The sequence below is a fragment of the Papaver somniferum genome, chromosome 8 (genome assembly GCF_003573695.1).
Source record: "Papaver somniferum cultivar HN1 chromosome 8, ASM357369v1, whole genome shotgun sequence".
Classification (NCBI taxonomy): domain Eukaryota; kingdom Viridiplantae; phylum Streptophyta; class Magnoliopsida; order Ranunculales; family Papaveraceae; genus Papaver; species Papaver somniferum.
Genome location: NC_039365.1, coordinates 127,935,566 through 127,949,863, shown reverse-complemented (window position 1 = coordinate 127,949,863; position 14,298 = coordinate 127,935,566). Strand labels below are relative to the sequence as shown.

The 14,298-nt window shown below is 37.1% G+C and overlaps 1 protein-coding gene across 1 annotated transcript; it reads right to left on the bottom strand.

Annotated features, from left to right (window-relative positions):
- Nucleotides 1–9,385: 9,385 nt before the first annotated feature.
- LOC113302990 (probable serine/threonine-protein kinase DDB_G0291350) lies at nucleotides 9,386–14,287 on the bottom strand. Its single transcript, XM_026551964.1, has 6 exons — nucleotides 13,953–14,287; nucleotides 13,366–13,508; nucleotides 12,328–12,468; nucleotides 10,684–10,869; nucleotides 10,237–10,361; nucleotides 9,386–9,704 (listed from the first exon to the last, which is right to left on the bottom strand). Exons 1-6 carry the CDS (start codon nucleotides 14,161–14,163, stop codon nucleotides 9,476–9,478), a joined length of 1,035 nt encoding a protein of 344 aa, XP_026407749.1. The 5' UTR covers nucleotides 14,164–14,287; the 3' UTR covers nucleotides 9,386–9,475.
- Between the last annotated feature and the right edge of the window lie 11 nt (nucleotides 14,288–14,298).

Genomic DNA, 14,298 nt, shown 5'->3' with positions numbered 1-14,298 from the left:
TGGCATGGGTTGTTGTACACCCTATTATAGGTACATAAATGTTGAGTGATTTTCAGAGTCGTTGCAGCAGCAGAAGGCTGAATATTCCTGAAGATTTGATCGCATCTAGCTTTCCATATGAACCAGCAGATGGTAGAAAAAGTAGCATTCCAGCTAGCTATAGGGTTGTTCTGAGTAAACCAGTTGTTGAACCAATCATAAAAGGATCTGAAGTTTGTAAAAAATTGATGATTCACCCTAAAAAGATGAGCCCAAACATCAGAGGCTTCCGGACAAGTTAGAAAGACATGAGTAATGTCTTCAGAAGAGTTCTTGCAAAAAGAACAGATGGGATCAATATAGTGCAATATACTGGCAGTTTTGGCATTTGTTGGAAGAATGCCATGAGCACATTTCCAGACGAAGAGATGGATAGCTGGGGTAGTGTCAATGTTCCATATTTGCATCCAGGGAGAAATTATCACATCATTTTCATATTTGTCATTGATCTGCTTGTTATACAGGGACTTAACAGAAAATTTCCCTGTATTAGTCAGGCTCCATATTATTGTATCTTCAGTATCAGGGTTATGATGGGTATTGATAATAAGATTTTGGGTATCTTGAGTAAACCAAAGAGTTAGGAGATTAGGGTCTCATTCTCCATGAGTATTGAATAGTTGATTGACAGTTTTGAGATCAAGGGGGGCAGAGAGGAGGCTTTTAAATAATGCCATTAAAACCTTCAATCCATTTGTCTTCCCAGATATGTATTTGTGTTCCATTACCAATCTTCCAGATGTAGTTTTGTTGAATGCAGGATATACCTTCCAGGATTCCTTTCCAGATCCAGGAGTCTGTTGTTTTTGGTTTGGTGTCCATTCTGATAACTTCCTGGTTAGGATAGTGAGAAGCTTTCATAGTATTACTCCAGAGAGAGTTTGGATCTTTAACTAATCTCCATCCTATTCTGAATAACATAGCTAAGTTGAACAATTCCATATTTTTGAAACCCAGACCTCCTAGCTCCTTTGGTTTATTGACTGCATCCCAAGCAATGTAGAATAGGCCTTTAGATTTATCTTGATCCTTGTTCCATAAGAAGTCCCTTTGAATACCAGTTAGTTCTTTGCAGGTACCTTTATGGATCTTGAAGCAGTTCATTTGGTATATACTTGAGGTGGATGTAACAGTTTGGATGAGAGTAACTTTGCCAGCTGTAGAAAGATTGGTTTTCCATCCAGTAAACCTTTGTTTTAGTTTATCCACACATGGTTTAAAAGCTTGAATTTTGCTTCTGTTGGTGAAGAGAGGTGAGCCTAGGTACTTATCAGTGCTGCTAATTCTTTGAACATGCATGGATTCACTAATTTCTGCAGAAATATCTAGGGCAATGTTTTTGCTGAAGAATATCCCAGATTTGGAAAAGTTGATCAGTTGACCAGAGGAGTGGCCAAAGTCTTGGAATATCTTGATGAGGTTGTTGCATTCTGTCATGTTAGCTTTGCAGAAGATCATGCAGTCATCAGCAAAGAGAAGATGGTTGATAGTAGGAGCATTATTGCATATTTTGATTCCATGAATAAGACCTTGAGATTTAACAGATATTAGATATCTAGATAAAGCCTCCATACAGAAGAGAAATAGGTATGGAGATAAGGGATTTCCTTGTCTGAGACCTCTTGAAGGTTTGAATAAATTCCCAGGAGAGCCATTAATGAGAACATCCAGACTAGTAGTAGAAATGCATTGGTGGATTAGGTTACACCATTGATTACTGAAGCTCATCTGTTTTATCACCTTGATAAGGAATTCCCAGTTGACTCTGTCAAAGGCTTTTGTCATATCAATCTTAATACCCATGGTACCATTAGCTCCTTTTTTCCCTTGTCTGGTGTTCATATGATGGATAATTTCATGGGCAATGGAAATATTGTCAGAGATTTGTCTGCCATGGATGAAGGCAGATTGAAAACGAGAAATGAGTTTAGGTAGAAGCGGTTTGAGCCTTTGAGCAAGAAGTTTGGATATAATTTTGTAGGTGGTATCACATAGGGAGATAGGCCTGAATTGAGCAGGTGTAGTTGGGTTATCAGTTTTAGGAATGATAGAAATGAAAGTAAAATTCATCTCTTTAAGAATGAAGCCAATGGTGAAGAAAGTTTGAACCATGCTAATGATGTCTTGACCAACCACCTCCCAGTTAGCTTGAAAGAAGTTTGGTGGAAATCCATTGGGACCTGGTGCTTTATCTCCATCCATGCTGAAGAGAATGTTTTTTATTTCCATAGCATCAGGAGTTCTTAGAAGGTGAGTGTTCTCAGTGGTGGTGATGGTAGTAGGAATGAGGTCTATAAGGGATTGATTGATTGTTATAGGTTCAGCAGTAGCCATATTGGCAAAGTGATTTGTGAAGCGAAGGTGGATTTCATTACTATTGTGAAGCCAAGTACCATTTTCTTGCTGGATAGAGACAATTTTGTTTCTTCTGTATCGTTTCTTGGCAAAGATATGGAAGAAGCTGGTGTTTTTGTCCCTAAGTTTGATGAGCTGATCTCTGCTTTTGGTCTTCCATAACTTTTATTGGATATCTTGCCAATGTTCCACCTGTTTCTTAGCCTCTCTTATAGATTGGCCTCTGTTGTTGTTGAAAAGGTGTTTGGTAGCCCATTCCAAATGATGGATACTTTCTTCAAGTTGGGTCTTGATGTTGCCATATACCTCTTTGTTCCATCTCTTTAGCTTGATTTTTATATCTCTTAACTTTCTAGCTATCTTAATAGCTAGGGAGCCTTTGTGGTGTGCCTTCCAACATTCAGCGATGATATCTTTGCAATCTTTGTGGTCTAACTAGGGTCCAAAGAATTTCAAGGGAATGAGACCTTGTTTCCATGAAGGGTTGGTATTGAGAAGAATGGGGTTATGGTCAGAACCAATAGCAGGTAGGTTGGAAATGGTGGAATTTGGGTGTGATTCAAGCCAACTTTCAGTAGCAATACCTCTGTCTAACCTTTGTTCAGTTAATTGAGAGCCAACTCTTCTGTTAGTCCAAGTGAAGGGACATTCAGTATAGCCTAGATCAGTAAGATTAGCTGCCTCTTTTTCTCCAAAAAAAAAAATAGCCTCATTAAAATCAATAGGGTGTTGGCTGAATTTTTCATGATCATGCAAAACAAAGTTCATATCACCCATTATCAACCAAGGAAGAGTATTATGAGAATGTGGTTTTTCTATCATTTTCCAGGAATTTAATTTATCTAGAGTGGTATAAGGGCTGCCATAGTGGCCTCTGAAGAACCAGGGTTCTCCATTTATAGGATAAATAGTAGCACTTATGTGGTGATTGGAGAAATCCTTTATAGTGACATTAAGGTTGGTTTTACAGGCTAATACAAGCCCTCCAGTTGTGTTTGATTTGTCTCTAGGTTCTACAAACCAAAAATTAGTGACTCCTGCGCTGCTAAGGATAGCTTTTAGGTTTTCGGACTGTTGTTTAGTTTCAGAAAGAAAAAATATGTCAGGATTATGCTTATTTAACATATTATTCAGATGTTTAATAGTGTGTGGTTGTCCTAGACATTGACAGTTCCAAGCTAGAGCAGAATAAAATTTCCATAAGTATGAAACATTAGGGTATGTGAAAATTAAGATGGTGTATCCTTCATAGGATGTATTAATTAGGATATTGCAAGTATGGATGATTATACTAAGAGTAATGTAAATGTGCATAACAATGCTATTTTTTATGCAAAGGACTTGTAAACTAAGTAAACTGTAATTTGGGATAGATATGTATACCTGGGTGGATGTGAAAGGATTTGTTCCCTCAAGGCTACCAGTAGTCAGGTCTTTCAGCTGGTCCTCTTCCATTTGCATCAGTTGAGTATTGCTTCTTTTTGAAGGCTGAGAATGATCCCAGGAAAGAAGATGATTTCCAGTTGTGGCCTCTGGGTGAAAGAGCTTTCTTTTTGGATCAATTAATTGAGGATGGAGTTTAGTATCAACAATTTTGAGTTTGAATTCATGTTTCCTCCTTTCCCATATCAGTTGTTTCTGTTTATTGAAGTCCTCATTGATTTGGTGTTGTGTTTCAGATAAGGAGGGGACAGTTTCAAAGGCATTATGTATAACAGCGGTTAGATTTGGGTATTGATGTGGGTTATTGATTTTTGGAAAGAAATATTCAGGAGTAGAAGAGGGTTTCATTCCAACATCATTAGTAGAGTTCATTTTTCAAGCTGCAGTTTTAATGTGGATGCCTTTTTTCTTAAGAAATTTCTCCTTGAGTTTATTGCTCTCAATGATTTTTTTTGTGTTTCTTTTGGTAAGAAAAAGCTTCAGAGTTAGTAGTAGGAATTTCTCCATTGATGGGTTGATGCAGGCCAGATTTGAAGATGATGTAGTCCTCAGGTCCATCAAGTTCTTCACAACTATTTTTGAGGAGAATCTGTCTTTGGTATATCCTCATTTTGATGGCAAACTCATCAGCAGCATCCTTGTCAGAATAGTGTCTAATCTTGATGGGTGTTTGGGGGCTACTGGTGGTGGAGTTGTTGGGGGTGTGGGAGTTATTTGGTGAGTTGGAAGTTGAGGGGTATTGGTTGCTAAGATTTGAAGGGTGATTATGCTGACGCTGTTTTTAGGTTGCATTTCTTTTTCCTCATAGAGAGGTCCAGAGTGATCAAGGATTCTGCAGACTTTGCAGAAAGCAATACCATTCAGAGTATAAGCCATCTCTAACCAATAGGAGGTTGTAGGGTTTTCATAAGCATCGATACCATATTTCAGAGCTCTGGTAACATCAATGGTTAGGAGGACTTCCAAGTTCTTTTCATCATCATCTCTACCATAAGCTTTCCTTGATTCTTGATAAATTCCAACTGGTTTAATGATGTTGTTGATATCAGGGATGATGTTCTTTGGGATTCTTTTTACCAGAGCCCAAATCCAAATCTTGTAGAAGTTGGCTTCATCAATGAAATCAGGTCCAGAGGGAGGTACTTCTGTTAGAACTATGAGTTTATCAAAATTCCTCCAGTACCTCCTTTCCTGAAGACTTTATAATCCTCTATACTGCCAAGCTTGGTTGAGTAGTAGTTTCTTCTCTTCCTCCACAGATTGACTTTAGCATTTCTTCTAAGCTCCCAATTGAAGTTGATGAATCTTGATATTATTCTAGTATCATGGGATATCTTGCTACAGTATCTGCCAATAAAGACCCATTTCCAGTCTTCTTTCTTCTTAGGTAGAGTATTCTCAGCATTAATGAAAACTTTTGGGAATAGGTCTTCAGGGATATTCAGAGAGGAATTCATTTGATTAACCATATTAGCAACTGGATCAGAAGATTTAGCTCCTGAGGAAGAGGCCGTGAGCTGATTTCTAGCAATGGTTATGATTGTGTAGGTGAGGGATATAGTGGTGTTATGAGTAGTACTGGGGGTCAACACTTTAATTTGAATTTTGAGGTGTATGTGTATGATGGTCAGAGGGTACTCTTTGTTGTATTGTAGCAGATGATAGGTATGAATCTCTATGGAACAAGATTTATATTTAGTATGGTTTTTGTAGTTTTGTTGGAGATAGAATTGAAGAAGCTCTAAAATCCAAATCCAATCAGAGTAGTGGTACAATTGCCATGTGCTAGTCCAGGGAGACCAATGTATGTTGTGTTCAGCTTGACTGATAATGTTGATGTTGGTGACTACTGGTAAGCCTTGTGAGAGGGACCCGTCAAAGCAAAGTATTATAGAGCATAGCAAATTAAAATTAAGGTAAATGGTTAGCTTGTACTTTCTATTGGAGTGGGGAGAGCACTCAATATAATACAAATTTCTTTTGTGATCATATGCAAGAGTTTGAAAGCTACTGTGCATTGTGTTATGAGATGCGACTGTGTTGACATGGTTGTAATCATGAAAAATTTCTCGTGGTTGCCAAAAGTTAAAAGAATTGTACCATTGAGATAGGGTGGTACTTAGCCTTGTATGATTTCTTTTGGGCTTAAGTTGTAGCTCTTCCTCAGGCCCAGAAACCTGCAGATTGTTTTAGTGGGATGCAATATGAGAAGATGACTTGAGTGTGTAAAAATAGAGCACAGAAGCGAGTCAGATGGTAATCGAGTCAGATGGAATGACAGCTGAGACATGCTTGTGAGGAATTTCGGTAGAAGGGGTAGAGCAGTTAAGTTTGTTGTTAGGGAAGCAATGCCAAGTGTCGTGCCGGTCCTTCTCCTTATTCCACCTGTCGCGAAAAGAAATTGAAGAGTAGTTAGGCTAAAATTATAGCAGTTGAATTTTTTAGGCTGTAGGTATTGATGCCTAGGTTGTAATTAAATTGAAACGGAAGTATAGAGAGTAAGCGTATAGTAGACGAAAGGGTTTATTTTTTTGGAATCCTCCTCTCTTAATGGTGCAAAGACCAACCACCAATCGATGGATGCCTTTATAAGGGACTTAGCCGGAGATGAGAGGTTTTGCAGTTTCTCATTATGTTCTTTTCTGCAATCTTTGTCTTGTGAAATTTTTCTCCATTAAATCCAATTGCTATGGATGATTCTGAGAAGACTATTGATCGGAAGGGTAAGCAAAAGATGGTTGAAGTTGAGGAAGAGCCAAGGATTCACTGGTATCCAAGAGAACACTGCATTACTCGGCTGCCTTATGGAATCGCTTTCCCCCAAGGATGTGAATCTCCTGGTTTTGAATGTGATTTCTCTTGGTATTTGGATGACCTTCAGCATAATGTTGAATTAAAGATTGAAGAGTGTTTGCAAAAGTGTGGTCCTCCAGAGATTGTGCATGAGTTGCTGATGGATTCTCCAGTTGATCGTCTTCGACAGCATTTCAAGCAGCCCAATCCAGGGCCTGTGAATCAGGACATTAGCAACCCATTTGCTGAATTGAATTCCCAATTTGAGTTTGGAAGCAGCAATAAACATGCATCCCGCGCAGGCATGAGGAGATTTGCTAGGGAGGGTGCAAATGTTGAAGGTTGTTATATTACTGGTGCTCCAAAAACCGCAGATCATCCACAGATGGGAACTAGAGATCATTGGGTATTGTATGCCTTTCACCCCAAATATGGCCCATTTGAGGTGCATGAGGGGGTTGTTGTAGTAGCCGATCGGTTCCTGGTTTCAGGTGTAAGCCGCATTGGGTATCGATCTATCACGCTTGATGCATAGGAGCGGTTGGTGGTTCGTCAGATGGCTGGCCAGCCATGGCACCATGATGAGCCAATGCGATTTCCAGTGATGGATTCTCTTTGTCCAGCCACTAGAAGAATTGGTCGTGCGATATTTGCAGGTTTTGAGAAATTCAATTGTAGATCTACCACTGTTCCAGATGTTGAGCCAGCCGTTTTTCCGTCCACCACTCCCAGAGAAGAGCCTGACATGAATGAATCTGCTCTGTCGATGGAGCAGTCTATTGGATCCCCCAGTGACAATGCTTCCAATGAAGATGAACCTGAAATTGGAAATCAAACTCCAGCATTTAGTAGGAGATCTGTTGTATATAGAGCTCCAATGACTCGAAGTCGGACTCGTAGCGTGAGTCAAGGGACTCGGAGCAAGACTTGCTTCTTCCATCAGTAAGAGTAAGCTGGATCTTTTGCATATTCTCCTGGTCTTAGGAATGAATTGGGGTTTGAATTTGGTTTTATTTTGAAGTTTGTTTATTGTGTTGAAACTGCTCTTTCTGGATTTCCAACTGCCCTGAAGAGTGGCAGTATCTCTGTTTGAACATCTCATGTTTCTGGTTTTACGTTTAACTTTGGATGAATGCTTAATCATATCTAATTCACTGGTATTTTGGATGATTTTTCTCTGACGGTGATGAATGTTGATAATGTTGATTTTCTTATGATAGTTTGGAAACTCACTATCCTTATTGTGAGAGGTATAGGTAGTTGATTCATGATTAGAATACACGGTGAAAGTAGTATAGGTGGGGGGGTTTGGGTTTGAATCAGTGGTCTTAGAAGGGCAGGTATGAAATTTATAAAGAATTTCAGAGAAATCCAACTGATGTTTAGAATATAGATCTTTAGGAGTAATTCCTGGGTCAATTTTGAAAGTGGTTAAAGATTGGGAGTACCCTTTTTGGGCAAGGTAGTTAATATCGCGTATCGGTATCATATCGGTCGGGTCCATAACACCTATACAAGTGATAATATCTGTTTTTACAGGCGATACATCATTTAATATAGAATTTCAAATAATTATAAAACCATGGTAAAAAATAATAAGAATCATACACATATCTCAAATTTCCAACATATAAGGTGGTTTATTAGCCAACGTTGTGATTGTTGTCCCATTATGCCGGTAAATCTTTTTTATTATCCTTCATATTTATCTATTATATTTCTCTGCCTTGCAATCGAAATATGGTTTCCATCTTATATCTTACCATATAGTCATTGATTTTATATTATAAATATATTAGGGTTTTTTACCTTCTCCAATTGACATTATACTTGTCTGTAAAGACTAGATGCATGTTGATGAAAAATTTATTCACGAAACCGATATATCGGTCTGTACCGGCCTGTACAACCGATAATATCATTTCGTCTTTGTATCACCGATATTTTTGATATCGTATAGGTATTTTCCGATATCCGATAAAAACCTGTAATATCGATCTGTACAACCGATATTGACTACCTTGTTTTTGGGTCATTCTTAATTTTAGATTGTAAGATGGGTTGGTGATGAAATTACTATAGATATTAGACTTAGGATTTCTGGTAGTGCAAGTATTTCTTGGAGAGGGAATTGGTCTGGTGTTTTTTGTGATGATTGTTGTGCCTGTGTTACATGTGATTACAGAGATATCAGTGAACCTAGTGATCGGTGAGATGCCTGCGATTACGATGATTTTCTGGTGCTTCATGAAGGTCAAAAGAAAGGGTTACTAGTATCTTAGATGTAATTCCGGCATAGGTTCCGATAAAGCTCAGGTAGAAAGTAGCCGTTGAGGAGCTACAGGACAGAGGTAACGGATAGAAGAAGCCGGAAGAAGAGAAGAAAAGAGAGCTCAGGTGGGGATGAGAGAGAGGGAGTCGTACATGATGAAAGAGAAGAAAATATGAAAGGCTTTTGGACCCAAGTCCTCGAATGGAAACTATATCGTTATGTTTTTGCAACCACTAGTAGATGTAGGGAAGGAATATGCATGTCCATACTGCAATAATGACTCATGTTCACTATGATTAAGCAACGCAAATAAAAGTAGAACAACCCCTTAGATATGCCACTTCATAATACCCAAGTCTTAATTTTGTAGCAGAAGGGCTGTGAAATTCCAAGCACTTTGGAAAGAATACATAACCTACAGCCTGTTTCTACAGATGAACAAGGAGGGAACAAAAGAATCATAACACAGCACAGCACAACACATACACAAGTATAAACAACTCTATTAGAAAGTGTTATTTCTGACAGATGCCTCTTTATTAGTCCATACACAAGGAAGAAACAATTTCAAGCCTACACAGAAGAAAATTTGGAGATCAATTTATCGACATGAATAATAACATTATCAATACTGGGTCTAACTGCAGCTTGAGGCTGGAGCATCCGTGTTACAAACTGATGGAGAGCTTCTGGATAAGGTGGTTTAGGCCCAGCAGGCCATTTTACTTGTGCATTTATAATTGCTAACTGCAAACTTCCTCCTGATTCCCCAAACACATACTCAAACGGGGACATCCCGTACCTGTAAAAACCCAGAGGTATTTAATGGATTTTGATATCAAGAACTACATAACTTACAATTGAAAATCAAAACCAAGTATCTGTGGTTGCTCAACTTTAATAGGTGAATAAAGAATAAAATGTCAAGTCAACAAAAATAATCTGGTGGGAAGTTCTTGTGCTTGTTTTTCTTGTAAGCTATAGTTAAAAGGAATGTAGCAGGTCCAGTATAGGTAAAGGTGGTTTTCTATTAGACGGAAAATTTAATTTGGACTGCTAAATTCAAGGCATTGGATTTTGTTATGGAGTTTCACGTCTTTGACATGTAGCCTCCTTTTGAGAAGTGAATAGTCCGCAGTCCCATAGCCCATCACTGTTGATGGTACAAGTTTCCAGGTGTGCAAGTATAGTAGTCTGTGAATTCTTTCATATCTTATTGCCATTGGGTATCTTTGTATTGAACATTAATCAACCAAATAAAAGATTCATAGAGAAAACAGGAAAATGGTGTAGGAATAGACAACATAATGAGAGAAATGAGGAAAATTACTCACATGATTGCATACAAAGTGCATCCAAGAGACCAAATATCTGTTCTCTCATCTATATCAGTATGACTAGGGCAATCCCACAACTCTGGAGCTCGAAATGGTGCAGAACAATGCTCGGCCGCCCATTCCTACATACCAGCCATTTGTAAGCAATTGAAGCATATAATGATTCTGATATATTAGGTAAAGAAAGTGCATCCAATTTTACTCTGTGATATGAAGAAAAGAATTATAGAACAACTTGATTTTAGTGTGATTTGATTATTAGATCAAGAAGAGAAAGTATTATCTTATGTAACTTGCAAGTAACAAGAACGGTATGAAGGAATACATCATCTTTGACAGAGGGCTGATCACACATGGAATATCTAATTAAAACCTGAAAGTGGCAGCAATGACAAGAGAGGCACGTAATCTTTGCTAGAAAATAATTTGGCAATAAAGACATACCTGCAATTGTAGTGCTTCAGAACGTGAACGAATTTGCTTCCTTGCAGGCCGAGCACTTCCAAAATCCATCAATATGGAAAGGGGCGGTTGCCCTTTCCTGTGAGTGATAAGGACATTTCCTGGTTTGACATCATTATGTGCATATGCAGGGTCATAGGTGTGCATATGCTTTAGACCTGCACAAAGCTGCGGTTAAAAATCTTGTCAATTTCTTTCAAAGATTAAAAAGATACATTTACAATGCGTTCAATATTCCAAATCCAGGTATGAGATATGGTAACCTACAATTGAACATCAGAACAAAATTATAAGCTAGTTGATAGCACATGTCTTCTTTTCTACGCTAAAACATTGGTCTCTGATCCTGCATATGTAACATCTTGGTGAGGTTATCACTTATCACCCTGTGATAACACAGAAACAGTTTCAATGTAGATATGAACAACTAGAAACCAATTGTATTATCTCTAGTACCTCTGAAATGAGTACCTAGAATAGGACTCACGTGATATTCTTGCAAAAAATATCTCAATTAAGCCTGAGAACACAAATGTGGTTCCAGCCATAAGAAAAAGAAAAGGCAGAAAATTCAAATCAGGTAAAAACTTGGTGTTTAGGATTTTATAATGAGATCCATGGGTAGGAATGGGATGATGAGGAGCATGATCAGGATAAATCACGGTTTCAGGGTTCATCTTTGGTTATCTGATGGATGGCTTATGCAAAGGGTTTGATGTTTGTTTTTCGTGTTCAAGATAACAAATAGAAGTGCAAGCCACAGGAAAGAACCAAAAACAAAAGACATACACTGTTAGTTTATTTCTACAGATGACTTGGGCAGGAACAATACAATTATCCCAGGGAATCGAAAAACCTCAAAAGAAAGCCAAGTAGATGACAAGTGATGATATTTTCTAAATTGGGCAACAATAAATTTGTTAACATAATTATAACAATTATAAATGAGGAAGGATCCCTTCACACTTTTATTCTCACACTACCTCACACTTTGGGACCCTATTTTGTGGATAAACATCAAATGGTAACGAATTTGAAGCTAATATTTTTGGGATATGTTCATCTTGCAAAACTCTACATGCCTACTGAAAATGAGCGCATTTCGAAATGTATATTATCATCATCTACCGAACTTAATTTCAATGGTTAAAAATCCATTGATTTTCAACGACTCATTTTCGAAGTACTAGATGGTGATGTTATACGTTTCGGAATACGCTCATTTGTGGTGAGAACATATAGTACTGTAAGAGGAACATATCCCCAAAATATTAGCTTCAAATTCATAACGGTTTGGATTATATTTACAAAAATAATGTTCAATGTGTGAGATAGTGTGAGGATAAAAGTGTCAGGGGATCCTCCCTCATTATAAATATAGCCTTTAATAATTAGATGAACAACCTAAGTTAGAAACCAGGTTGCATGTTAACAGAATTCTAAGAAAATTAGTTTAAGCATGACATGAGAATCTATCCTGTTTTATTTCATAATGGGACATTTTTGCTAGACAATCATTACGAGAATACCTTTTTATATCTGTCTGGTGGATACTTTAGAATCAAACATTAAAATGAAAAGCTAATAAAGATATCTTTGAGTGATAGATGGCAGATCCTTTGTCACCTGTCGAAATATCTGAAGAACATCGCTGGTCGAAAAGAACTCCTTTTTAGTTTTCATAGTAACGGAATTGTCCAGTAATGTTCCATCCAAATGCACTGGGAATAACAAATATGCTTCATGACTGCTATTTCCTTCAGGAGCCTTTCAGAAAGTAACAAGAAAATTTATCAAATTAGATGAAATTGTTAGATATGATATTCACCAGAAGCTCTCTAATGCATAGGGATTAATATATATATGCTACACTTGAGAAAATGACCATGAAACATATATATCATAGAGTCTGAAGCTTATTTGAAACCCAAGAAATCTTCAAAAAAATCCCCAAGTCATCAAGCTGGAGCCTGGAATCTTATACTAGTATTTGAAACTATTTTAATACCATTTTCTACGATCCATTGATCTAGTAAAATAAGTTTACATACACATTAAATGCTTCAGGAGGATTTTGCTTCATTTTGCTTTGTTAAAAAGCTAAACAACGAAAACACAACTCGAAAGTATACTGAGGCGATTCCCAGATGATTTTGTCTCTAGTACTAAGCTCGTTGACTAAGAAATCACTATCTTTTGAGGCAAATCAACTTACTTAAATATATTAAAAGATTCAACAAAATGGTCCTTTGTCAACTAATTCTTATGTGTATTTATGTAGGTTACTAGTGGTTGTTCAGTAGACTAGGTGTAAGATCATAAATGGAAAATAAAATTAAGTATCTAAAACTGAGTACTTGTTCATAAATTGTTCAAAATACAATATTTTGTTTTAGAGTTTCCGATAACGAAGGATTTATTACATGTTACATGAGTGATATACAGAGGGTCTTGACACTCACAAGTTAAGTCTTTACAAGTCTTAAGAAGCCTAAGACTAACTGAGAACCTTGCTATGCCATCACATTCACTAAACAACATACCAAGCCTCCACAAGTGCCACAAGTAAGGAGATAAATCATTCAATATAACATACATATGTTTAACATATCATAAGTGAATAAATATCATGTATATAAAATAAAATAAAATAAGCTACATTACCTTAACTGCGATTATAGCATGATCAAGAAGAGGAAGTAGATTGGGATGGCTAAACATAGATGAAACATGAACCTCCTGTTTCACCAAATTTAATTGATCATTATTTTGAATCAGAACTTTTTTCATTGCATAAGTGCCATCATCTGCAGAAACATAGTAAAACACTAGAAATCAAAATCAATTTCACCATAATGAAACAAACTAAGCACATAATTTGAAAAAGAAAACCATATCTCCTTAGGGGGGTTATCATCTTAGTACTACTATTTCTAACAATAAGAATTTCATATGAAAAAATGTTGACATTTTTCGAATAAAGTACTAATGCAACAAAAAATTAATGAATACCCATCTATTATTATCCAGTTAGAATAACATGATTTTTTTCTCTTAGAGTGATAGTGTTTATGATTGAACATGCAGGTGATCGCACTTTTGTGAAGAACCCACTTTCCCTAACGCAAAGTCAAGATCTAGAGTTTACTCTCACCGTATAATAAAATTCGCAATTATAATTGAACAAATCCAAAAGAAAAATATAAGATATGTTAAATTCAATCTTCAGGAACCAAAATGAGGGATCTAACCTGAAATAAGAGAAGGGTCTTTGAATTTCTTTCTGAAACCAGCACCACTAGAAGATGATTCAGTACCAATTTCCTTAACCAGATAAACATACGCAAACCCACCTTCACCAATTTGTTTTAGTATTCGAAAACGATTCTCATTGATCCAAACATCTCCTCCACCATTAACAGCATCGTAAAGAGCATTTAAACCAGATAACGAGCAACCCATTCCAAATGGTTTGCTCCCTCACTCCCTCTCTGTTTCACTCTCTATAATCCACCCGGCAGCAGATTTTCAGGTTGTCTTTGCATAAATAATTAGGAACACCCTTCTCAATTTACGTTTTTTTTTTTTTTTTTTTTT